At 42.2% G+C, this 27254-nt stretch overlaps 1 protein-coding gene and 1 long non-coding RNA gene across 5 annotated transcripts; one reads left to right on the forward strand and one right to left on the reverse strand.

Moving 5' to 3' along the window:
* Positions 1–1341: 1341 nt before the first annotated feature.
* On the reverse strand, positions 1342–7455 carry LOC117935518. Its single transcript, XR_004654776.1, has 3 exons — positions 7444–7455; positions 5499–5509; positions 1342–1481 (listed from the first exon to the last, which is right to left on the reverse strand). It is a non-coding gene; the product is annotated as an uncharacterized LOC117935518 (long non-coding RNA).
* On the forward strand, positions 2715–27198 carry gphna (gephyrin a). 4 transcript variants are annotated; one of them, XM_034857662.1, is made up of 24 exons: positions 2715–2961; positions 7583–7661; positions 8538–8595; positions 9159–9251; positions 9467–9561; positions 9714–9780; positions 10819–11130; positions 12081–12182; positions 12713–12850; positions 14439–14481; positions 14693–14830; positions 15355–15447; positions 15687–15742; positions 16670–16789; positions 16876–16934; positions 17048–17201; positions 17327–17448; positions 18400–18487; positions 18878–18951; positions 19217–19281; positions 21977–22075; positions 24211–24314; positions 25875–25971; positions 27059–27198. In XM_034857662.1, the coding sequence occupies exons 1-24, from the start codon at positions 2862–2864 to the stop codon at positions 27190–27192; spliced, it is 2490 nt and encodes an 829-aa protein (XP_034713553.1). In that variant the 5' UTR covers positions 2715–2861; the 3' UTR covers positions 27193–27198. The 4 variants fall into 4 exon arrangements, with proteins under 4 accessions (XP_034713553.1, XP_034713556.1, XP_034713555.1 ...); XM_034857665.1 differs by lacking the exon at positions 12081–12182; XM_034857664.1 differs by lacking the exon at positions 21977–22075 and having other exon boundaries at positions 27059–27192.
* Positions 27199–27254: the final 56 nt, after the last annotated feature.

The following is a 27254-nucleotide window of genomic DNA, read 5'->3' on the forward strand; positions in this document are numbered from 1 at the left end:
CAAAATGGGTAACACGGGCAGCAAAAGTTAAACACAACTACAACAGAGTCGTCATCGTTTTCACACACCAACTCAAAATTGTACAGACATGTTTTTACTGAGGTGATCAAACCAACTGTAGATAATTTTAGACTTTGAATGTTACTGTCTGTTTTTGGGGTTTCACAATATATTTTAGTGTACTGTCATCAGATTTGCATTTTGTTTTCTATGTTCTTTGGCCTTTTGTAGTTAGACTGCTGTATTGTTCTACAAGTGCTTAAAGTAATAAACAGACATTCAGTTTTCTAATACTTGCACTAATTGCAGTGTACAAGATATTCACTTTACAAGTTGATATACTACTGCAAAATGTGTTCACTGCATGAAATAAAAAAAAAGAAAATTCTGTGACTGCATGCCCTGGACATGTGTCTTTGAATTGTTGAAGTAATGAAAGCTTTGTAGTGTTTAGTGTTTGACTGGCTGTGTGTATAATCTGAAAGCATTGTTTGTCAGGTGTATCGTGAATATAGTTTGAGGATTTGGTTTTGTGTTGACAGATTTGAGAAAATGGGTTTTCAGTAATGTGTCTGCTGGAGTAGATGACTGGAGCTGGAAGGGGAGGTGGGGGTTGCACTCATTGCCTGCAACGACAGTTGAATAGCAAAGGGAGAAACTGATTTTTTTAAAGCAGGGTTGTGACTCTGTGATTGGCCCTTGCAATGTGTGTACAATTCTGATTGGTTAAGCATGAAGGTGAATGTCTCCAACAGCTGATTCCATTTAGGTAGAGCATTTATTAAGAGTTAGGTCTTCCTGAAAGAATTAACGCTGAGCTATACTTCAATCAGGAGAGACCTGTTGCAGATATGCAACAATTGTACACAGCATGATAAAATGTACATGTATTTGGATAACAGCTTAATTGATTTAAGAGAGCATCAATTAAAAGTTAGGTCTTCCTGAAAGAATTTACGCTGAGCTACATTAGGACTAGAAGGCACTCAGCTTGTAGTGCTCAAAGTGCCAAAAAATTTGAAAAACTCAACAGTAATGTCTCTTTCCAGAAATCACAACCCCTGGTCACTCAATATAATTCACAGACCTGGTTGTGAGCAGTTTTAATGTAGGAACTATTTTCTTTCTACCGAACTACACCTGCCAACTGTATCACCGTGCAGAAGGGAGTAGTCTAAAGCAGCATGATAGCAGGCAGCTGATGTCAGATCTGTGCAGAATGCTGGACACAGACCGAGTAAGGTTAATGCATCATTTCATGTCATATGCCTATATTAAATAAGAAGGTAACTTATCTGTGAGTGATGTCATTTTTTGCTTTCTTTGAGCCAGTTGCTGCCGTGGAATTGATACACTGTCTAAGATTTGGCGCTTTGCTGGCCACTTTTAATCATATCTTTCATAGTTCAAACAATGCTTGGCTGAAAGTTTTCAGTCTTTGATTTTCTTTTACTGCTGGTAGAGCATTTGCTGCTCATAATCTGACCAGTCCTGAATCAACAATGCTGTTAGGCAAGAAGCATGAAATACGTTATACATTAATTTAACTGTGTGAGGGCCTCCTCTCTCGCTGATGGCCTGTCAGCTCCGCTGGGGAAATGTCTGCACATGCTGCAGCCAAAGTCCATATTTACACTCTATTCCATCCAAGAAAACTGTCAATACCACTAGAGTTGGGTGGTATCCAAATTTTGATACCGTCAAACCTCCTTACCTATTTTACCACGGTATACGGTAATACCAAGACTAATTCAAAATTAGGACGAAAGGCTCAGACGGCGTCACCAAACTGTTGGGTTGTGCCTACAGCGTTCAGAAACTGAATACTAAACACTCATACTCATTACATCGGAACCCAAAATGCTGCCAAACTGCAGAAGTTGTGTTCTTGTTCCAGACCAGGACACTCAGTGGGTGACTTGCCATCTTTACTCCTCTCTCTCTCTCTCTCTCTCTTTCTCTCTTTCTCTCGTTCTCCTCCACACTGCCACGTGATGACAACCACACAAGAGCATTTTTAGGCATTAATTAAATTGTATTTAATATTTAATTCTTGTCTCCTACACTGTCAGAAATAAGGGTACAGTAGGGGTCCATTTCTGTCCCCCAAGGTACAATCTATACTAACGTACCCCATAGGGCTCATTGTTGGACCTCAAGGAACATATATGTACCTTTTTGAGGGTCAAAAGGTACATATATGTTCCCAAGCAACCCTCAAGGGTACAGTTTTTGTACTTGAGGGTACAGCCCCAGTGACAAGCCATTGTACCCCTAAAGGTACAATTATGTACTTCATTTTCTAAGAGTGTATATAAGTGGCCCATTACTGTCTACGCACCTGGGGCTGGTGCCTCTCCGCATGCAGCTGGGGCCTTTTTTTATTTTTTCTGCCCTTTCCTTCAGATAGCCTACATCCACCACTGTCCATCCTCTTCACTGTGTGTGAGTGTGTGTGTGTGTCAGGGCTGGATTAACTGGCTATGGGGCCCAATTGTCCCCTTCTTTATAACTAGAAACTCTACTTTTTGTGTTTAATAAAGAGATTTTACTGCTTGTGTTATGAAACTGTGTCCTACAAGAGACTACATTTGGTAAAAAAATGGAGTACTGACTCTCTGTGATAATTACCAGGAGCTATTGGGCCATTACTCTGTAATATTGGCTACTTCACACATAGGTCACTTTAGGGGGTTTCACAAAGTAGCCTACCAATCCCGACGTTCTACCAGTGTGTTTGAGGCGGACCCAAATCTTAACTTATTAGTTGGAGGACACTTACACCAAAGGACACGCACATACACACAGTCGTCCTCCAGAGGTGCAGCAGCAGCCCGCACACCACCACACTGTTTCTATGTATGTGCCCCGGCACAGTGCAGACAGAGGTTGTAAACATGGCGGCGGACGGGATGGTGCTTACCAACCACGACCATCAGACCCGAGTGGGGATTTTGACGGGTAAGGAGACTGTTTAATAACATGTGATAAAATGCTTTTTAATAGTGCACATCTGTAGCGTTTTGCCGACGGTTGCCCGTGCACGTCGGTGTCACGATACGGGCTGTCTTCGCTGCCGAGCTAGCTATCGTTAGCCAGTATGCTAAGCTAACCGGTTTCGTTGACTGTCATTGCTCTAACCGCAGCTAACGTTAGCTTCATGGCTCTTGACAGGTTGGATAGATGTGGAATTTGCTTTGTAACGACGTTATTTGCAATTCTGTAGTGAAGTTTATGACGTGTTTACATGTGAAGACTGGCTGTCACCATAATACATCCATGGTTATATTAAGTGTTGTTCGAAATAGCTAGCTACACTACATTGTAGTGAAATATTTTAATTAACGTTAGCGTCAATTGAGACAGTAGGAGGAAGACCGCCCAGCAAAGACTTTCAGAATTAGGGGGGGCTAATGTGATTGATTGGCGAGCAAGTGCTGCAATGAGTTTTTAAATAAGATTGGCGCTTTTATTTTGAAATCAAAACCACCGTTTTTCCTAGCTTGTTGTGCTGTATGTTGCAATATTTACGCACGGGAACGTTATATTTTCTAGCAATGTAACGAAACCGAGCCATCAGCTGCATTATTCTTGTCCCTTTGCAGATCCGATATATTTGCAGCTTTTGAGGGTGCTCTTCATTAACATTTCTTTTATGGCTCCTTTACGGCCATTTCATCTGGGCTTCGTGTGTTTTTTGATTGAATTCAGTAATGTAACCTTGCATGGATTAACGTTAATCATAAATTCTGCGTTTAGCTATTAAAAGCTATTTAGAAGGCAAGGGGCACTGCTAAAGCGAAATGAATTCTGCTATGTAGGTTGTTTTAGCAGCTTCCCTAATTAGCCCAGCTGATGTTTGCCTCTCAGTCGTGCACGTACAGGACGACTGGGACTAGTATAACGTTACAGTCGTGTGACAGTCACCAGTCACCAGTAGCCCTGCTGCCTCCTCGCCAAAGCAGGGGGAGACGTGAGAATAATGCTAAGAGGATGCGCCCCAGCAGCTGCCTGGGAAGTCTGTCGTGGTTTTGAGGAGCTAGCATATCGGCTAAAAGCAGCTATCCGTGCTGTCCATGCAGCAACCACCGCTTCATGTCACATGTTAACACACGTTCCTAACGTGTGTGTGTGTGTGTGTGTGTGTGTGTGTGTGTGTGTGTGTGGGGGGGGGGGGGGGGGGGGGGGGGGCGGTTGACATTTTTCACAAAACATTTTAACTGAGACATTAAGTCAAGTTTGGTGTTGACGTAAGGTACGCTTAAGGTTGCACATATGGAGCAAAAGGTGTAATAAATATGATATAACATAATATTGACAATGAAACAGCTGGTTGTAGCCCAAGTCTCATAGGCAATTTTTTAGACATGGTTAGCAAAACCAAAGATATGAGAAATTGCCTTCTGTGATAACTGGGCAGAAGGCGCAGGGCTACACACTGTAGGATATGTGCTAAATTTAGCTCAAATACTTCAAACATAGGCTATGGCTTTGCCAAAGAGAGCAATGTCCAAAGGGCAAACTACCAATGATGATAGCTGCTGAAATTCTATATTTTACAAGAAATCCCATTAAAATACCCAAACCATCAATGAAATGACCCTACTAATAATTTATCCAAAGCCTGACATATCCTACTCCTTCAACGACAACACCGTTGCAGTGGGTGACGTTCACTGTAGTTCATTTTGACTCAATACCACATACACCTTCCTGCTTCTGTAAATACTCACTGAAGCACCAAATGTCTATTAATCTGCAGCCAAAAATTGTCCCCAACAATATGTCCCCTGTCCCGAGTAGCATTTGTGAAAAGGAAATTTCTTTGTAATACTTTTGTATTAACCTTAAGATTTTGAATGCATGACTTTTACTTGTAACATATTATTTCTACACTGTGGCATTACCACTCTGACCTTAGTAAAAGATCTGAGTAGCCTACATCTCCCACCATTGCATTAAAGTATATTTAGTCGTCAGCTGACATTAGCTTATCACAGATATATCGGTATTGGTGTTCATGTTGGCCAATAATTAAATTAGTGGCATTAAATAGTAAATCACAGTTTGTCCTCCAGAGAGCAGTGACAAGTTTATTTATGGAGGTTTTCCACTGCGTGGTATCTACTCGACTTGCCTCGACTCTTCTCGACTTCTTTGGTTTTCCATCACGAAAAAAAGTCCCTGGGACCTGCTACTAGGTACTTTTTTTAGTACCACCTCAGTCGCGGTTCCAAGCGAGCTTAGGCGATACCAAAAGATGACGTGGAAACCTGCAGACTACTGGTTGGTCGGATATCTGCGTTTTTAGCAGACAAGAGTGCGGAATGTGTGTCTGGAACAAACGCAACATTTAAAAATAAATAATAATAATCTAGCCAGACACCAACAGATTATCTACTCTGCACCATTCTCACTTTTCAACTGTTCAATTTTAAGGGCTATCAGGGGTTTTACATGTCGTTTCCAATATTGCAAACTGTTACTTTTAAAAAAACAAGACAATATACTAAAGAAAAGTTTTTATTTTGCTATTCATGTAGCGCATCAAACCCTCCCGTACATCCCAGTCTTCTTCCTCTGCACCCTGTGACAGTGTCCCCCCCCCCCCGGCTCTCCTGTCCCAGATGCATCCCAGTCATTGTCATAAGCCTCTCCATGACTCTCATAAAGATTATAAAAAGCCCAGCAGGTCAGAACCAGAGATTTCACCAGTTGTACATCGAACGCCCACCAGAGGTCTGTGGCGGCGATTTTGCAAAGCGTGAATGCTCTGAAACACAAACGGTACACAGCATAGGTGTTGTGGTGTGTAATCATGGTTGCTAAAGTTAATTTACTTTATAGAGCGTATAGTAAGTAGTGACCGGGGCCCCTAACGCATGCAAATGTTAGCTAACGTTACCAGGAAACTTAAATTACTGTTTTGTGTCGGCGAACAATCGTCATGTCGGCGTCTGAACTCCGTAGGAATTCCCAAACTTTTTAGCGGTGATTTTTGTTGCTTCCTTCAGCTTCTTTTGAAACAAAAAAATTCTAATTACATAATCACGCGTAGCTATGGTGACCAGCCACGCTGAGGCGTTACTCAATCTGCAATGGAAAACGGATGCAGAGTGCGTTGAGTAGAGACGAGTCGAGTCGAGACGAGGCGAGTCGAGCTGTTACCAGCAGTGGAAAAAGCCATTAGTTATTTTTAGTTTCGGTGTTGTAGTTTGTTGACCGTCCCTAAGCACTCGTCTAACTGCCGGTAGCAGTAGCAGCGAGAGCAAAAGCCATCAGGCAAGTGTTATTTAAATAAACTCCTGGTGTACTTAAAAACTTTACAATGCCCCGTTTTATGAGTACCGAACCTACTTGTACTTCTGTAGAAGTTTGGTACCGTTATGGCCATTATTAGTGGGGTCATTGACGAAATACACACTAAGCCATTCCGTTTATAGCTCTAATTTGCCCAATGTTGGACCAAGTGAAAAAAGCTCCTGGAGGGGGTGGGGGTGTATTTGGCTCGAAGTCATGGTGCAAAAGACCCTTGGGTGAAATTACTCCGGACCATCACTTTAATAATGATTTAGTACATAACTTGTTTTATAGTAATGAACATCTGTTACATTCAAGCCATTGCCAAATGAGTTGCTACAAAGCTAATTAAGACTATCATCTGCACACAACTCTCTCTGTATATCTTAGTGTTGCTGTTTAAAAATAGTTGTTGCCAGGCAACATTCACGTGCAGAAACTCGGGTGAAGATAATTACCTCTTCTAAAGAGTCAATTATTTAAAATCCTCCGTGTCCTCCTTGGCTACTAGCGGCTGCGTGGGGGGAAACGGGCACGTGCAACATCAGTGGTGTGGTCATTACCCAGAATTCCTCATGGAGCAACAGACACCACTCACTATAGCTATACGTATATAGAAAGGTTTGACATTTTGGGAAGTACGATTTTTTGCTTTCTTGCAAAGAGGTAGATGACAAGATTGATATATTTCTGATATCTGTAAATACAAGGCTTCAGCCGGCAGCTCATTAGAGTAGCTTAGAATAAAAACTGGGAACATGGAGAAACAGCCAGCCTAGCCCTGTTAGAACCAGGCTAGAACAAAGTCTGAAGTTCAAGTGATTAAATTGTAAGACACGCCAGGCAACTTTTTCTAATCACTATGTTACACATTCTCTTTAAAGTGGATCTAGACAATCTCAAGTTTTTACTTTAGCAGTTCATAATATTAAAATAATGATAGACCATGGGTGAATAGATATTTGCTGTTCGTAGTCTATAAAGGAATACTATAGCTTTATATATTATTGTGTAACAATATTGAATGTGGTACTGTTTAGTTTCCCTTGGAAAACAAAATTAAAGAGTAATTAGACACTGAGATGCAAACAACGTCAATGTAAATGCTTTGCTGTAACATTAATTAAGTATACATGTGTAAACTTCAATTGAAATGTCTCATTAGTATCAGCCGGGGTTCCAATCTCTTTATAGACAACCAATGTCAGTGATCATTTTTATTTTAAAGTGCGTTGTATTCATGCTTGTTCTGTTTTGTAACCTGAATGTCTCTCTTCTTCAGTCAGTGACAGCTGTTTCAATAACTTGGCTGAGGACAGGAGTGGAGTCAACCTGAAAGACCTGGTCCATGATCCCTCACTGTGAGTCTATTACACGCAGTCTATTATAGAGTCAGATCAGTGGCAATATTAATGAATCCACACAGAGGGATTCACAAATGTATTTTGTGATATATATACAAATGAGTCTCCTCAAAAATAACTATTGTTGTTCTACATATATGTAAAAAATAAATCCACAGATAGCAAAATAATTCTGACGCACCCACAAATATCTTTGTTGTTTTAAATAAATTAAAAATGAGATAAATGTAACTTAAATGTATTTCCTAGGATCGCGAAGGCATGTCCAGCCTTACTCTGCCTTTGTTTGGCTCACCCTGTTACTCTAACCCTGTTTTTCCACCGGGCACGTCTGTGCTTCGTTCCGGTTGCTCACGTGGCCTTGCCGCATCCGGAACGCAGCGCAGACGCGCCCTGTTGAAAATGTCTCTGAGCAATCAAGCCATTTAAGTCAATGCTTGATATTCCACCGGCCGCGCCCCGGTATAGATATACGAGCAGTGCTATTTTCATGAACGCTGGGCAGGAAGTGAAACAGCTAGAGTATCCAGTCAATTTACCAAAAGACCCCCGCTATTAATATATATGTCTCTTTTACAACACCACAGACGACGAGAGATTAATCTTGGAGGTGGAAAAACATAACAGACTTTTTTTGAAAAGGACAATGCCAGAAAAAATAAGAGAGAGACTATATAATCTGCGATACGCTCCCTGTGTGGCATAAACCTAACCAACCAAACTAACAAAGCCAACAAGTACGAGCCAATCGGAGGGATAGTAGGATGGGTCATGCCTTCTTCCTGCCTTTTGGTAAACAAATGTTGGCGTGCTGTACACACACATGCATGTACGCTGACGTTACACTTGCTCTATCTTTGTCCCCTCCGGCAGGCTGGGAGGAGTCATAGCAGCCTACAAGATTGTTCCAGATGAGATCGATGAAATCAAGGTACGTGTCTTTGCTTTGAGCTCACTAGAACTCACATCATTCACAGTCAAGGAGACACACACGTGCCAATAAGCGGTGAAAATAGTTTGGACTTTACAGTACACACTTTCCCACTGGCATTAAAACATGCTTCAATCTGTCATAGAAGAAGACACTTGATAACCGCGTTACAGGCACTGAATGTAAAGAGTGGCAAATTCCTCCTCACATACTTCTTGAATCTTTGCTCGTTTGGCTCACAAGTCTTATTGGCTGTTGCAGCGACCATCCGTCTATCATCCAACACTTAGCTAGTCACTATTCCTCAATGCTTTTCTAGAAACTGAATGCATTAGATGTGATCCTGTGTTAATCCCTGTGGGGAAATTCTCTCTTGAGGTACTGAGCAGCACCTTAGACCAGTCCAGATGTTTGTCACTACTGGAGTATGACCCCAGGTGTTTCTTTGAAACAAAGTGTCTTTATTCATTGTAGCTGCCTGTCGGTAAAGAGGATGCCTGCTGTAGTTGTTAACTGTGTGTGTGTGTGTGTGTGTGTGTGTGTGCGTGTCTACATGTGTACAGGACACTCTTTTGGAGTGGTGCGATGAACAGCAGCTGAATCTCATCCTCACTACTGGAGGAACTGGCTTTGCACCACGAGATGTTACTCCTGAGGTACAAACAGCCACTGATGGCAAAACTTGATCAAAAGTGTAAATAAAACCATAAATAATAACTATGAATAACAACAGGACAGTTAGAGACTGAACCAGCAAGCCCCGTCTTATCTGAACGGGTCAAACTAATTGCTTTGGAAATGTATCCTATATTCCAACCACATTTCTTCGGGACAAACTAAACTAACTGCGAACTGGTGTTTGTGTTTGTAGGCCACCAGAGAAGTGATAGAGCGAGAGGCTCCGGGTATGGCTCTCGCCATGCTGATGGGATCACTCAACGTTACACCACTAGGCATGCTGTCCAGGTGAAGATTACAATCTTCACTGTCAGTAAGACAGTTAGACTGTGTACACCAGGATGTGGGGTGCTAATCTGCTAATCTGTTTTCATCTAACCAGATTAGTGTGTGTGGTATCCTCTCGTGCTCTAATCTGCTTTCTACTGCATTGTCTTCAGGCCAGTGTGTGGTATCCGTGGTAAAACTCTGATCATCAACCTGCCAGGGAGCAAGAAGGGCTCTCAGGTGGGATTATTGAACTGTGCTTACTCTGAACTCTGCTGCAATGATATACTGTACACCCTTACGCATGTCGTGCACGTTATTAGGAGCATCTAAAGCTCTACTTGACTTTGTTGAGTCACAAATCTTATATGTTTTGGCTAGACTTGAAATAAAATAAAATGTATTCTGTTTTTATTACTATAGCATAAACTATTAAAAGGTGATCTAATTTGTCTGGTATAATTCATTTGAAATTGCATTAAGTTTGGTGATGAATGCATAATAACTTGTTATGGACTTGAAAATCAAACTTTATGACTTGGACTTAATTTACAGCCGGAATACATGGGGCAAATATATACTTTAATACCTTAATTTATATGTTGTATTGATCCCCGGTCAGGAAATTACAATTTTACACTCTGTTTGTTAGAACACACTAGACCCAGGCCTGAAATACACACACACACACACACACACACACACACACACACACACATATGCTCACACATGCTCAGGTCCTTTACATGCACAAAATGAAAAGATGTCACAGTGAGTGGGCTGCGACTGCTGGACAGGCGCCCTGAGCGTTTGGGGGGTGTTTGGTGCCTTGCTCAAGAGCACTTTGGTAGTGCCCAGGAGGTCAACTGCCATCTTTCTAGATACCCGTCCACACTCCGTACTTTGGTCCGTACGGGGACTTTATAATCAACTGAAGCTGCTACACTGATAATGGAAGCCACGCACACGTGGCTGGTCTATTATGTTTTTAAACCCATAACTAGGCTGCCCTCCGACGGTCCAAATCAAAGATGGCCTCTGTGTAGCAGGTAAAAAACGATGAACACCACACTGACGCCCGTACTTGCCCTTTAATGCTATAGGGAACCAAAAGTCATTAGAATTTGTTTTAATGCAATGGCATTGGTTCATGACTAGTGGGACAGCATCATTTATAGTTGACTAGATCCAAGTTTACTGTTCATGTCAAGTCTTTGATTTCTGTTTGAAAGGGCTCTAGAGTTTAACATTTAACATGCGTTGTATTGTTTCCTCCAGGAGTGTTTTCAGTTCATCCTGCCCGCTCTGCCCCACGCCGTTGACCTGCTGCGTGAAGCCGCGGTCAGGGTTAAATCCACACACGCCGCGCTGGAGCAGCTGCCCTCCCCTTCCCCTCTGCTGGCCAACACGCACAGCGACACAAACGCCAACATGCACACCATGGAGCGCGGCACCCAATGCGAGGAAGAGGAGGACGAGGAGGAGGAGGAGGACAGGAGGAGAGTTCGACACGCGCACAACCACCACCACCACCACCACCATCACCAGCATGGTACCTCCCACATCACCGCAGCTGCTATCGCTGCCAAGGTAACCAGTCGACAGGAAACACCACTATGAGTGCTGCTGCTGCTGCTGCTGGGAACTTGACAGATGAAACTTTAATGATCCCTGTGGGGAAATTGGGTCATGGCAGCAGCAGAGTCCTGTACTAGACAATTCCTGCTCAAAGGCTATAGGCTGCTGCGGGACTCCAAAACAAATCACATCAAGTTGTAAAAAAATAAAATACAAATATTTCTAGTCTTTCTAGTAAAAAAGGCTGTTTGATAAATTAGTACTAGATATTTGTCTTACAACATTTCTTGGCATGTTAATTTGAAGCCCATACCTGAGACATTAAGAGATTTACAGCTGGTATTAAAATCTGTATCTGAATATCTTATCTGGACAACATTAACACAATGGGATTTATATTAAGTCTGTGACGGTATGGATCTTCTCTTATGATGTATAAAAGCAACGTACCCCCACAGTATGGCTGTTCAGCGAGCGACCGCCTCTTTTTCTTGGAGTTTTCCCAAATCTTGAACTGGATACAACTTTACCCTCTTCTCCAGTGTTTTGGTTATGGTTGTCTTTGTACTAACTAGCTACTGTGTTGACATTACACCCCCACCTATTTTCAACTGGTGCAGTAGGCTGCAGGTGTAAATTAAAAGGGCAATGTTCAGATGTTGGTTTCCAGATAATGTAATAAGATACAGATGGCCTACTCTCACAAGCCAACTCCAAATACTTGATTGAATTTTATAGTCATGTAGAACATTACTGGGAGGAATCAGTAGGATCCACATTTTGTTTATTATTTAGAAGTGGTCCATTGTGCGGCAATTTCATTTTGTGGCTTTATTCATTAACTAGATTGAAGCCCTCCATTTCATCTCATTCACCTGTATGTGTCTGGGGACGTGTATCTGTCTGTCTGTCTGTCTGCCTGTCTGGCTGCTTGCGTGCATGTGTGTCTGTTTGTCCATCAGACGAGCCATGCTGTGGTCATGGCTAAGGGGGGTCCCTACTTTGCCGGCAACACACCTGCCCCACCCACTCATTTCACCTGCTCCTGTAGTCATGATCAGCAGGTGAGACACTCACACGCACCCCTCCTCCCCTTCCATTGGTCAGTTTATCATGTCTTTCAGATACACACCCTGTCCGTCATACAATTGTAAATATGCCTTTCTCTGAATTGCTTAAAATGTATCTGGAGCCTCAGCGGAAAAATGACTTTTTCTAACTAGAAAAGTGCACTCAGTAGAAGGCAGATCTCCGTCGGGTCTGTCCCTCTCTCTCCTCCCAACTACAGTAGATTTGAAACTCACGCAATTGCATACACACCTGGCCTCGCACAACAGAGTTAATCAATGCTCAGGCTTCTGTCCCTGATTGGTTTTAGTGATATTTGTGTTTTTATGAAACAGCGGCCATTGTGTGCGCATCAGTAACAGTTCAGGTGGTAAGTGGTACTGCAGCAAAGGAGATGGTGGGATATAGTAGTCATAGATAAGTAGTTTGCATTCCATAAATCTTATTGTCATTCAGACACAACTTTAGTGAAACAACTAAATGACATTATTTGACTGTGTGTGTGTGTGTGTGTGTGTGTGTGTAGATCCCGGACTCTATCATTTCCCGAGGCGTTCAGGTGCTTCCTCGAGATTCTGCCTCTTTAAGCTCCACCCCTTCCGAGTCACCACGGGCCACACAGGCGACCTCCCGTCTTTCCACCGCCTCATGCCCGACACCCAAGGTACACACCAGCTTTCATACATACACACACACACTACGCTTTGCAAGAGCCATAAAGCATGCTGAGAATATATGTATCATTACAGCTGACAGTAGTGAAAAGCTATCTCAACAGTTTCTAGTAAAAAAAGCAAACAAGCAGGACAGTTGCTGCATGATTTCATATGAGTTTTCTTATTTTTTGGATTCTCCAACTTTTGGGGTCACTGTAGGTTATTTTCTGACATTTTTATCTCTTCTTTTTAAATACTCGGTAAAGAAGATGTTGCACATTTGAAGGTTTCATTTGGATTGTTTGGAGAATTGTTTATTGGTGGTAATTGTTTAAGTGTTATAGTGAAAATTAAATCCCAATCCTGTCTCAGTTTGGCTTTCGAATGGATATACAGTATTAATGTGAGACCAATCTCAATAGTTAGTAGTCAGACGTTGCTGTCGGCCTCTCGCACAGTGATGGATTACGCTTCGACTAAGTCTCGGGACTTGTGTTTGGAATTGAATGGGAGTGAAAGAGACTGTGAAATATAAATATCTTCAGTTGTTGTACATTCACATAACATTTGTCCCAATTAAGTATTGGATATGTTATCATATTTAAGTAACGTTGTTTTTATTGGCTGTTAATGCAAACTCAAATCTTTCCACAGCACACATTCCATCAATACACCCGATTCATGTCTCACTTACCACTCTGCTGCTCTCAATTAAGTCCTAAATAATAATTACTCCTGAAAATGTAACAAGGCAATACTGATGTCTTCTTCAGGCAAACATCTGACGCAGACCTTGTTGCTTGAAATGTTACATTACATTACGTTTTTGGGTGCTTGCGAAATTCAGTGTTTGGACTACCTCTCTCGCTTCTTTGTAAAGACATTAATTAGTGAATGAAAACAGTATTTCTGTTAAAAAAAGAGAGAGCGGCAGAGTTGTGCGGAAGAGGACACTGCTCTGTTGGCTGAGGAAATTTAAAGCTGAATTTACCATGTTAGTCATGGGAAGACAGGGTTTTTCACCAATCCTTACTGTGTTTCTTTGTTGTTGACCGGCCTTTTTGTTTGTACCAGACATGGCTATTATCTGAATACTGGCTTTATTTAATATTTATTTATTTACGGTATTACATTTTTATGCAATGGCATGCTCTTTTTTTAACCATTAAATTAAGATAAAGAGGCAACTTACTGTACATAACTAAAAAGCAACGAAGAAAATCTGAATGAACTTCCATAGCAGATACGGACAACACACCAGCAGACATCTGAAATGTTATTAAGGAACAGCATTAGACTGGCATATCAATCAAACCCCATACTGATTTCTGTTTTAGTTTCTAATTATCCTGTGTTGTTCTATGCAGTCACAGAATTCGACACACAGCTGCTGGTGTGCTGGCTTTGAACGTCACAGCTAGAATTCATGTTATTTATGTGTCAGTGTCCTGTGTATTAGACAATATTAATAGATACATCAACATGAACGCCTTTGCCAGACTGTCCTGTTATGAAGGAGAAGGTATTTAAATCATCCCCTACATATATTTGCATCAAACAATACCAAATATAGAACATGTGTCTGTCTCTCTGCAGGTTCAGTCACGATGTGGCAGTAATGAGAACATTCTGAGAGCAAGTAAGTTCAGAGAGAGAGAAAGTGTGTGTCTGTGTGTGTGTGTGTGTGTGTGTGTGTGTGTGTGTGTGTGTGTGTGTATATGTGTGTGCGCGTGCCAGCCTTGTAACGGTAACATGCATCTCTATGAAACATTTTTAATTTTCACGGTATTGGTTATAGGAACGTATTCACTACTTACTCACTTACTCTTTGTGTGTGTGTCTGTGTGTAGGCCACAGTGCGGTGGACATCAGTAAAGTGGCACGTCGTCATCGCATGTCTCCGTTCCCGTTGACTTCAATGGACAAAGCCTTCATCACTGTTCTAGAGATGACACCCATTCTGGGAATTGAAGTCATTAACTACAGAGGTGAGTCTTCTGTGTGTGTGCGTTGTTCTGTTCTGCTCGGCTCGTTTATGTACAGGCACATAGACATTGCGTTATCAAAATGTGTTATTGATCATATTTGAAGTTAGGGTACTAGTGGTCATGAAAAACATGGAATTTAGTTGTGTGTAATTAAATTAATTGTTACAGTAATCTTCTGTGGATAACCTTTTTACGTAGTTATTTTCTGTATTACCGTATCTCTAACACGCCTTCATGCGTGACAGTGTTTTATCACGAACGTTTGTCTTCTTTCTCATTTGTACTTTTTCTCATTTTCGTTCCGTCTCTCCTTCTGTGTATGCCAGCTAGATGAAATCATGTTTGAATAGAGTTTGAGTCTGATATGTTTGAATAATGCCAGGTGAGTCTACATTTAATTTCATGGCTCTCTAATGAACGATACGTTTTGTATTGGTCATTATAATCCATGGAAAAGTTGGGAAAGGAATGTGTGTAGTGTTTGTTGTTCACTAAATTCACCTGGTTTGGGCCTATTTCTTTAGATGGTTTCGGTCGAGTGCTCGCTCAGGACATATATGCCAAAGACAACCTTCCTCCGTTCCCTGCTTCTGTTAAAGATGGCTATGCTGTACGAGGTGAGCCCACTAATACAATCTATTACTAAACATGTTGACATTGAATGAATTAAAGAGTTAATTCTTCACACAGTATTCTGTACGTAAACTATGCTCTTGGCTGCCATTTGAGTCTTAAAGATCGATATTGATGGTCTAATTTCCGTAATTAACAGAATTTCCACACTGGGGATCAATAAACAGTATAAATTATAAAAATGATAAATTAACTTAATTAAATCCTTATCGTTGACCTGTAGCTGCTGACGGCCCGGGAGATCGCTTCATCATGGGAGAATCCCAGGCTGGACAACAGGTCAGCTCTAATACACTAACACTACGATAAGTTACAGTCATGAACCACTCAGCCTAGCGCCATTACTGTTACGTTTAGCAGTACAGGTACACTCAGTGCAAACAACACAACTATTAGCTTTTCACCTAATACAAACCCCACCATCTATGTTTGTACATAAAGCACAGAGAATAACACTGTTATATTATATAAGAAGTAGCTAGGGCTGGGTTGATGAATATGATAATAATAATGTACACTTTATTAAACCCATAAGGGGAAATTATAATTTACACTCTGTTGTTATTACTCACACGCCTGAATTACTATCACACACATGCTCAGTACCTATACATGCACTAAATGGAGAGTGTTTGTTGGAGTGATCTGATAAGGAGCCATAAAAAACAGAAATTGATCTTTTAATATATGCCTTTTCACCATGCATGTGTAAATAAAAAGTACTTGAAACACACATTTTGGCAGGTCAATTCTAAATGTAAAGATTCACCTGGTGCATTATAAAAATATACAAGGGTTGCTTCTTTTTTGTACACTTTACAGCAATAGTTCTCTGAGAATCTCTTGGTTTTGTAATTGAATCGCGACCTTGTAAATTGGAAATGAATCGTTTCAGGAAATCATTGGCGATACGCAGCCCTAGAAGTACTATTCAAAATTTGAACACTGCTGTTAGTATGACTATGGGTTGCAAGTGGAATGTCTTGAACGCGCAACCTGTGTGTCAAAGTGAGTGTATCTTTGTGATTATCATTCAGTCACATCACTGGTCTCATAGCTCTAAAACAGCTGAGCCAATCACAGTGAATTGGTTGTCTTTTGAAACAAGATTTAAACAAACTCAATAAGGTGTGTTTGTGTGTGTGTCTGTGTGTGTGTGTCTCTCTCACTCTCTCTCTCTCTGTCTCTCTGTCTCTCTGTCTGCAGCCCACTCATACAGTGATGCCAGGTCAGGTGATGAGGGTGACAACCGGGGCTCCGATTCCTTGTGGAGCTGACGCTGTGGTCCAGGTAGAAGATACAGAACTTCTGAGGGAGTCTGAGGATGTAAGTACCTTGAATACCGTCTAGTTTTAAGATGTGTGTTTGTTTGCAGGTATGTTGATAGTAACAGTCAGTCTGGTTTGTTTCAGGGCACTGAGGAGCTGGAGGTGAGGATCATGGTCCAGGCCCGTCCTGGACAGGACATCAGGTAAAAACAAACCACTATATGCTGAAGCTTAAGCTCAAGCGCAGGCTAATTCATATCAAAGCTGCATCAAAGCCTCCAGCTAATTATGATTGTAACATTGTGTGTCTGCACAGGCCAATAGGCCATGACATCAGGCGAGGGGAGTGTGTGTTGGCTAAAGGAACACATATGGGGCCGTCAGAGATCGGCCTGCTGGCTACAGTGGGAGTGACTGAGGTCAGCGTGCACAAGTTCCCTGTGGTGGCAGTCATGTCCACTGGAAACGAGGTACAGAGACACAAACAGATGAAAATACACACAGACTTTTCCTAAGATCTTTGCAGTCAGAGTTATGGGTCTCCTACTGAAAGTAGATGTCACTTGATTTCCTTTTTATGTTTGTGTGTGTGTAGCTGTTGAATCCAGAGGATGATCTTCACCCAGGAAAAATACGAGACTCCAACCGCTCCACCCTGCTGTCCACCATCCAGGAACATGGATATCCCACCATCAATCTGGGCATTGTTGGAGACAAGTAGGGGCACTTGGTTTATGCAAATAACGTATAAAATAAGCTTCCTGCGGAGCAGAGTAGTGAAGGTCTCCAGAGATCAGGCGTCTCTGCATCTCTGCCTATGAGAGTTGCTCAGTGTTAAATGAAGCCAAAAACGTGCCCCGTATGATATTATCTTGATGATCAGCGCTGCTTCCCTACTAGAGCCCTCCTCCGGCCAAGCCGGCTAGTTCCGGTTTAGCCCCTTGGCTAAGTTGAATGGGGATTGATTTATATAATCGTGCGGCATTTCTAGACTTTCCAAATGTTATCGGATCGAATGAATCAAATTCTGAAAGTGAAACAAGTCATTTCGCACGGCATGTGATGCTCAAAATGAATGACCCACTGATATAAAAGTTTCTTTTGCCATGTATATGTCTTTGTTGAATAATCTTATTGAGCCCCATGGTATCACCTGACTGACACGGATGCATCAATGTTTGGCCGCTATATGAAATTGGCTTCAAAGCCTGACACTTCCTGGGGGACCGATGTAAACACACTGCCCACACTGCCATGACACAGAGCTGGATTTAAATTGACAAAGTATCCCTTTAAGTAGTGGGCATTGCAAGAGAGAGTATAAAAGAATGGTCAAAATTGATGCAGCAAAGTCCAAAGTAAAACTGGATACTTCGTTTCCCATAATGCCTTTGACATAATGCCTTTTTTTTGTCAACACCTTGCATGGTAAACACCCACATCTTTTAAATTCCACATCTCCAGTTTGTAAGCTTTCCATTAATAATCAAACATAATCAAATCAACACAACCCTAGTGACATCCCTGTGACATCAACAGGGTTATTTTCAGAGACGTTAAAAATACCCCTAACAGCCACAGAAGATATTAAACTGATGTTTTTCATAGGCGGAGTAGCACCCCCCATTTAGTAGTAAACTGAGTTTAATGTATCATGCGTGTTTGCAGCCCTGATGACTTGCTGTCAGCGCTCCATGAGGGAATCAGTCGTGCCGACGTCATCATTACTTCGGGGGGTGTGTCCATGGGAGAGAAGGTAACCTCTCACCTATGACCCATTTCTTCTAACTTACCAATCAGTTCGCTGACATGTTGTGTAGATATTCTGATCTTTAATAAGGAAGCAGCCAAATTGTCATCAACCCTTTTCACGGAATATTTGTTTGCCTGCTGTTTATCCTCCAGGTTGGTTTTTCTGCTCTAACAACATGTGAAAGCACTACTGTTCACAGCTGACTCTGCTTTTTTTAAGTATTATTGTTCTCTCACTCTCTCTCTGTGTGTGTGTGTGTGTGTGTGTGTGTGTGTGTGTGTGTGTGTGTGTGTGTGTGTGTGTGTGTGTGTGTGTGTGTGTGTGTGTGTGTGTGTGTGTGTGTGTGTGTGTGTGTGTGTGTGTGTGTGTGTGTGTGTGTGTGTGTGTGTTCAGGACTACCTAAAGCAGGTGCTGGATATTGACCTTCATGCTCAGATCCACTTTGGACGAGTCTTTATGAAGCCAGGGTGAGATGGGGAGGGGTACCAATGGATTCCTTAGGTATTCTAGTATGTCATAAAGACGGAGATCGATTCTGGATTATTTTTGATTCAATCGGATCATCTTAACGAAAATTTCAACCGGAATTAGTTTTGTTGTTTAGTTTTTTTAAACCCAACCTTAAGTATCACTGCTGCTGCTGCTACTACTATTACTGCTGCTACCACTGCCTTTGACACTTCTTATGACACCTGGAGAAAAAGTAATCACCTGTGGGTTTCTGTTCCGCAGTCTTCCTACTACATTTGCCACAGTTGACATCGACGGAATTCGGAAACTCATCTTTGCTCTGCCAGGTAATATATTTGTCTGAAATAACTGGGTGTGTGTTGTTTGAGAGTCTGTAAGTGGGTCCTCTCCTTGCTCAGACCCCCCAGAACCATCTCCGATACCCCTTTGCAAATAATATGAGCAGATAACAGACAGTGAGTGAAGGAGAAAGATGATGATGCGTTGTCACACAGGCAACCGACAATGTGGTCATATTAGCAGGTTATGGCTTTGAAAGTTATCCCTTAAATCATATATATGTCTGTAAATTGTGTGGAAGGTTGAAATCCCAGGTTTTTTTGGTTCACTTCCTATATTTGGTTATTTGGTTCAGGTAGCCGGTCCGTCCATGATGGTGCCAGATGCAGGTTTGATTTTTATGGCCAGAGTGACACTATTGTAAAGCCGTTTTGCAAATATTGACATAATTGTGACGCAATCAAGTCAGCAGGGTGGCAAGTAAACCTCCAGGGTATAAATTCTGACTTGCTTGAGTTAGTCTATAAATGGATGCCTAAATTGACCCATTGGTTTATAATGGTCCGCTCCTACCTCAGCACACTGTCCTACATGTTTTTGGCCATTCCTCTTGTTTCCCTCCAGACCTGGACCCACATGAGGCATCAGCCCCTGTCTTGTGTGTCTGTACTCTAGCTGTCCTCATCCTTGGTTTGTATGGTTTGCTTATGGAACTGTTAGAATTGCTATATTGATGATCTACTGGGGTAAAGGTGAAATCAGGTATTGGTCTGTCAGTAACTGTCAGATCCAATAAGAAGAAGGTTGCTCTTATTTTATTCAAGTAGTCTAAGGCCTGGACCATGTATAAAACCTGCCTCACTCGGCCTTTTAAGACAGTTCTTCCCATTTTTGCCCTGGACCCTGTATCTTTTGATCAAGTATCAGCAAACAAATAAATTCAGACCTAATCACGTCAGTTTTTTTTTTTTAAATGGCGTTTACACTTACAATAACGAGCATAGCTATCCTCAATTTAGATCATCCTGTCTGTCTAATCTCCGGTTTTCCCTGCATCCATTGTGTGTATTTGTGTGTGAGTGCGTGCGTCAGTCGCGAGGCAAACTTAACCGCTGCAGAGAGCCGACAGGAAACCGCACACACTTCAGCGACATCAGAGTGAAAAAACATTTACAGCGTACATTCGTGTTAAAATGTATTCAGGTTGACAGGACGGTCTGAAATGCTTTGCACGGTTTTCGCTGTACTTTTTGTTGGTGAATGTGTGATGTTCCAAGTCACACACGTTAAACAATGAAATGACTATGGCCGCGCATGTGTTAAGTCAACCCGTTCTCACTCCCGCTTGGTCATTGGCTCTCAGAGTCACATAGTGATCTGGTATGTGGGACTGCTGGGATCTGTTGAAGTTGCGGGTGACTCTAGTTATTGGTCAAGTTGGTGAAAAAGTTGCTTTGATTGGTCAAAATTGCGAGTCGCACCAAAGTCACGTTGATTGGTTTAATTGGCGGCATCATGAAATTCTGGAGGGACATTTTACAAATCACACAGTGAGGCTCTGGTGAGTCTTTCCATTTTCCATTTTTTTTTCCATTCCACATTTTGGGTAGACTGTTTTATTGTATAATAATGGACAACGCAAGTGACGTCACTCATTGGTTTGTGGAGATCTGATATGAGTCGTTCGCCGTTCTTGGTTGTGGATGTGACGATAAAAAAAAAACAAGAAAAGAAAAAAAAGCGTTTGAGTTTAATTTTAACCAAGACATACATGAATGTAAAACAAACAAAAACACAAATGTATAAAAAAAACTTTAAAAATTATATAGAGTAAATACAGACAAAATTACTTTTCACCTTGGTATGATCCCTTCTTGTAGGATATATCTGGAGCGTATACCCAACCACACAATGTCACAGTCCAATACAACCATCTGATTGTGTGTGAGTGACGATTTTAGACGAGTGTGAGGGAGGAGTGAGGGAGGAGCCCTTACACGCTACGTTACTTGCTGGCACACCCTAAAACACCCCCTACTTTAGCGCAGATTTTAAAATCAACAAGACCTTAATTAAAAAAATTAACATTGTTCTGTCTTGCAGAAGACTTAAAACTAGCGATAGAGAACATAAACTCATTATGACAATGTTTACTTAGACAATAAATCAAGTGAGAAGTGGGTCACTTTCTTATGGACTTCTACAGAAACCGGCCTCTTTTTGCAATTGCACGTGTCGCCCCCTGCTGGAGTTCCGGTAGAATGGAGGTTTAAGGCTTTTCCTTCTGCATTTGATGCACTTTGCCGAACTGATGCTTACAGTCCATGCTCCAAACACAGTCTCTGGCTTTGCCCCTCAAACTTTAAAATCCTCTGCTTTACAGTGAAGCAACTAAGATTGTCTTTGTTAGAAAGAACTAACTGATACAGTGGAAAACAATAACAACATTACACGGGCTACAAATGGGCAGAACTGTCCTTTTGAAGAGCTGCCAACAACAGAATTTTGCAGATCTGCATAAAGTTTTAGCTTGAAAAGTTACTATAGAATCCCCAGTCTCTCTTTGACTAAGACCAGTTCCACTGTTGTTTTCAGTGCTAGATGCCAGTATGTCGCCATAGCAATGTAAAGGATTCCTACAGTATAGAGTGTCCTTTGGCCTTGATCTGGGCCCTTGTCATTTGGAGTGTGTGGTCTTTGCTCCAGTCCAGCACTGTGTATGTATTGCTGTTGTTATTAAAGGAAACTTCAACTTCAGAGAGACTGGGTCCTCCCTGCTGGAGGTCGTAGCCCCGAGTGAGACCGAGGCCAGACAACCACTAACCCCTGCACCTAGAGGAAGTAGGTCCTAAAAAATAAACCTACAATAAGGCCAATTTATGCTCCTGCGTTAAATCGACACGGTGGGTACATAGGTAGGTACGTGGAGAAACGGACCCAACGGACCGCCGTAGCCTGACGGGCACCTATCAAAAAATGAAACTAATAACTACTGTATTGCGGCATTTAGTGTTGCATTTCATCCTACTCATTTCCTGGTTCTCCTTCTCCATAAACAACATGAATTCAAGGAGGTAGTGAATTTTTCCTGCTACAGGGGAGACACTTTGTTTCTCCCACTATGCCTCTAGAGTCGGTATTTGCTCCCCAGCTATTCCCTGTCACTCTCTCACTCGCTCTACCTCACACTCCTGCCAGCCATGCTATTCTCTGAAACGCCACTAACACCAACGCACACATATAAACCTCAGACGTAGGCTACGGCGAAAGCTCTGCGTAAAGCCCCCGCAGAAGCATAAATCCGCCTTCACTAACATATGATCTCTGACTGCACAAATCCCCTTTCCTGCTTGGAAGACCTTTTTAACTTTGACGTTATTGCCACCGACCTTTCAAGGTGCAACCAATGCCAGAAGCAATGATGACGTATACCTGCGCTGTGCTTCTCTGCCTCTCTGCCTGCAATATGCTCTGCACTCCAGATTTCCCCTCTGATGAATGTGAAGGTGGCTAAATGTGGTTGTGTTAGGCGTGTACTATGACTATAACAGCAAAACACATTTATAGATAGTACAATCATGGGTGTAGGTTTTCGTTTCCACATATAAAGCAGTAAATCCGCCCACACACATCTCAAACTGCAGAGAGGTATTCATCATCAAGGGTGGCAAGGAAGCTATTTATTTTTTTGCTTGGTAACGATAGCTGTTCTCTCATTGGTTGCGCTTTGAAAAGGTCAGCGGCAACTAGGTCAAAATTGAAATAATTGAAACTTTGAGCACAGTGCAAATGCGAGCGGTACGCGATGCCAGGGGTATCGCAGCACTCTCCCCGTAGGAAATCAATGGAACGGCTAGCGAAAAGCGAGGCGGCTTAAAGCTCTCAGGCATTCTGTACGGCTTTTAAATATTTATTCTCCTTTATATCTCCTTTTTTTTCTCATTTAATGTCAAATGTAGGCACGATTTACTCCTCTGTCCTATTCGGCTTCTTTGTATGAGGTTTTAACCTCTTTAAATGTGCATGTTTCACCTGTTCACGTCAATGATGAATTCATTAATAAACCCCGGGACTTTAATAGCTCATATGCTTCTGCTCATGTTCAAACCTTTTTGCCCATTCCCCATATAACTTATCTGGGTCTCTTATGTTTGGGTCTCTGGTCCCGGGATGAGTCAAAATTTAGAGAAGCGGTTTTGTGCTCTTCATTGGAGGTGGAAAACGAGACTAGATGAAAAAAGTTCTGATCAGGCGGAAATCTCTCCGTTGTGTGGCTTAGTGTCCACACAAATGTTAACTTCACCACCTCTGGTAAGGTGCAGTTCACAGCCTCGTCCCCAGGCTCTTCAGTGGGAAGCATCCTGGAGTAGGGAGGCAGTCCCAAACAGAAAGGTGTCTAGAAGGGAGGGGGACGCAGAGCTGCCGGGTAGAGGAAAGACACTACAAAGCAATCCAAACCCTTTTATAATTCTCAATAACCTGGGCACACCAAGCAGCTCTAGCCTCCTCCATGTCTGGCAGTAAGTACGATGTTTGCATGTGATGTTTGCCCCCTCCCTTTCAGCCAATCAAATGCTAGCATGCTAGGTCATCTTGGAGGAGTAGCCTCTGGGAGGGCACATCAGAAAGATCCAATATGACTTCACTCCAAAAATGATGCGAATGAGCTTGCTCAAATATTGGTAGGGACAGTTCTGTCCTCCTAAAATATGGAAAGGGACAAGTCCCTACCGTCCATTTGCAAACCTAAACCATTGAGTACAATACATGTACAGGGGTGTGTCTGTGTCACACTAGTGTAAAGTGATATCAGCAGGTAACACACAGACAGTGCAGACTAGATATAAGTGTACACAAACAGGAGACACTGCGCTGTGTATGCACTACTAGAAAGCATCTGCTGATGCTGAACCTTAGAGATAGCTGTTTGTGGGTTAACCTTAGTAAACCCTCTGTTGTGTTGTTTTGTTTTCCAGGTAACCCAGTGTCTGCAGTGGTGACCTGTAACCTGTTTGTGATTCCTGCTCTGAGGAAGATGCAAGGCATTCTGGACCCTAGACCTACAATTATTAAAGCTAGGGTAACACACACACACACACACGCACACACACACACACACACACACACACACACACACACACACACACACACACACACACACACACACACACTAGGGTGGGTATTAATGAATTGTGTAGTTTAGTACTCAAAAACTTCAGAGTGCGGATACCTGAGTCCAATGGTACCTGCCGGGCCGGGCCAGATCCGGACAGATATTTAGAAATGATGTTCGGGTTTAGGTCGTGCTTATTATGTAAGTGAAGAGCTCAGCAACTCAACTACCCAAAGCAATGGCATCTTTGCCATTGCAGCCAGCAGCAGTAGCAGTGAGCACCGCTGGCAGAACCATCGAGCAGCGGAGGAGGTCCACAGAACCTCTTGTGTGAATTTTTGGGGATTATGTTCTGATAGCTTGGGCCAATTTTTGGTAAGCCTGTGTTAATTTAATTTTCATTGGCCATATGATTGGGCATCTTGTGTGCGCCTGTGTTAACATGTGCTTGTTGCCCCATATGCGCTGATGCGCTCATCTGTTGACATTTCCGAAAGCCCTCCCGACAGTTGCTTAATAAAAGCGGGCTTTCCACACAAACTACACTTGCATGTGTCATTAGTATGAGAAAAAAATGAGAACTGTGTGGGGCTTGGACAGAGATATCTTAATGCCTCGAAAGCGGGCCGGGCTCGGACAGACAAATGCGGCCTGATCACCACTCTAATCAACTTCTCCCCAAAAGTCTACAAATAGTCGCGTAATCACGGGATATATGCAACCTCACCCATGAACATAAATCTCCACAGTTTATGATTGCTCTTTACTTATTAAAAAATTTCAATATTGATTCATAGGCTAAAAAAATAGGCTATAAACAGTGCAAACAGAACTTAAAATTTTAAAACATAGCTTTCTTAACCATGATTAAACGCCATAAAGAAAGTGCAAAGATAGAAAATATTCAACATCTCTCCAATATCCAACATTACAGTCCTCATTTATAATCCTCGTTTTTCACTCCTGGTTAGCGTTCAAGAAGAAGTCAGCTCCATGTCCGCTGCTTTACCGCCTTGCGCTGCAGTGTGTTAGGTCACTCAAACAACTACAACTTGTTTACCCACACCACCTGCTGCTGCATATCTCAAACCACAGATGAAAGAATATTTAACAATAATGTGCCGCTTAGTGCCGATTAGTAGTTTTAATGGTCGAATATTCAAAGAGTAACTATTTTGTAAAACCCGTAATGCGTGATTTATGCTTCTGCATAAAATCTATACTGTAGCTATGTAACAAGCACCTACGCTGTAGGCTGACGTGCACCTCTTTAAAAATGTAGCTATACTGGAAAATGAAACTATACGTTGCTGCAACGTGCGTTGGACTCATCGTTGACTCATTTCCCCACACTCGCTTCCAGACTCTCAGATAACTCTCGATGAGAAAGACTGATTATATGTTCTTGAAAATTCCTTTAAGTGTGAAGCGATATACCTAGACCGGTACAATATACCTAGATACCTAGACCTATAAAACCTATACTTAATATGTTGGTAACAATTTGTGTGTGTGTGTGTTTTTCAGCTTTCTTGTGACGTGAAGCTGGATCCCAGACCAGAGTACCACCGCTGTATTCTCACCTGGCATCACCAGGAGCCACTGCCCTGGGCACAAAGCACAGGTAAAGGCATGCACACACACAAACACACACACACACACACACACACACACACACACACACACACACAATTTGTCTCTGAGGAAACTGGGAGGAGTCACTGGACACGCTTGAATGTCTGCTAAGACATCATCTTATTAGGAGAAAGCCAACGCCTAGCCCCTTATGAACGTGTGTGTGTGTGTGTGTGTGTGTGTGTGTGTGTGTGTGTGTGTGTTATGTTCTTGTGTCTGTGACACACAGACACACACACAAAAAATTCCACTGATGGGGGGAAGGGAGTGTGTCACGCGTGTCTGACTGACAATCGAAACATTGAACAAATAATTGTGTCGTGAAATGCATACTGCTGAGATAAACGCAAAGTAGAAATTTGCAAACACACACCTTTTAAAATAGCTGGTGTTTAAGTAATTGATTGTTGGACCAACCAAACTGTTCGATGTTGCTGCGATTAATAGAAGGGGAAATTAAGCGTGCATGCTAAAGGATAAAGAAGCGAGCTTGTGACCGGGAAGTTGCCGGTTCAATTCCCAGACCGGCGGGATAAAATCTGGGTGGGAAAAGTGAAAAGAGCAGCGCTTGTCCCTCCCTCATCACCACCACTGAGGTGCCCTTGAGCAAGGCTTTAACCCCAACCCCTTGAGTGGAGCTGCTCGGTGACCAACGGATCAGACTGTGGTTGCACCGGGCAGCTTCCAGGTGTCAATGTGCAACGGTGCGAATGTAACAGGTCGTCGTTGCCAGTGAGAATTAGTTCTTAATCGACTTAGCTGGATAAATAAAGGTTAAATAAAACATGAAATTAAACATGTTTATTTTTATGATAGGGTAGAAAATTGCACAAACACATAAGCTCACACATAAATAAGTCTGCAACTAGAAAATATTCACATTTTAGAAGCTGGTCTCATAAAAAAATGACTCAAACTAATTTATCGACGATCAAAATATTGACAATTTAATAGCTACTTGGTTTTTGTAGTTCTACATAAACTCTCTCTCTCTCTCTCTCTCTCTCTCTCTCTCTCTCTCTCTCTCTCTCTCTCTCTCTCTCTCTCTCTCTCTCTCTCTCTCTCTCTCTCTCCAGGCAACCAGGTATCCAGCAGGCTTATGTCAATGCGTAGCGCTAACGGTCTGCTGATGTTACCTCCCAAAACAGAGCAGTACGTGGAACTGCATAAGGGAGAGGTTGTGGACGTCATGGTCATCGGACGGCTATGATGCACGTACGTTTACATTCTCGTCACTTCATTCAAGTCACCTGTAGGAGAGAGGGCGGGGGG

This window comes from Etheostoma cragini, chromosome 20 (assembly GCF_013103735.1).
Source record: "Etheostoma cragini isolate CJK2018 chromosome 20, CSU_Ecrag_1.0, whole genome shotgun sequence".
NCBI lineage: Eukaryota > Metazoa > Chordata > Actinopteri > Perciformes > Percidae > Etheostoma > Etheostoma cragini.

Bases quoted from the DNA above. Each gene is read 5' to 3' on its own strand.
- gphna (XM_034857662.1), top strand. From the start codon at position 2,862: ATGTGCCCCGGCACAGTGCAGACAGAGGTTGTAAACATGGCGGCGGAC. The intron at 2,962-7,582 runs GTAAGGAGACTG...TCTCTTCTTCAG, and splicing joins CCGAGTGGGGATTTTGACGG to TCAGTGACAGCTGTTTCAAT. The intron at 24,315-25,874 runs GTAACACACACA...TGTGTTTTTCAG, and splicing joins CTACAATTATTAAAGCTAGG to CTTTCTTGTGACGTGAAGCT.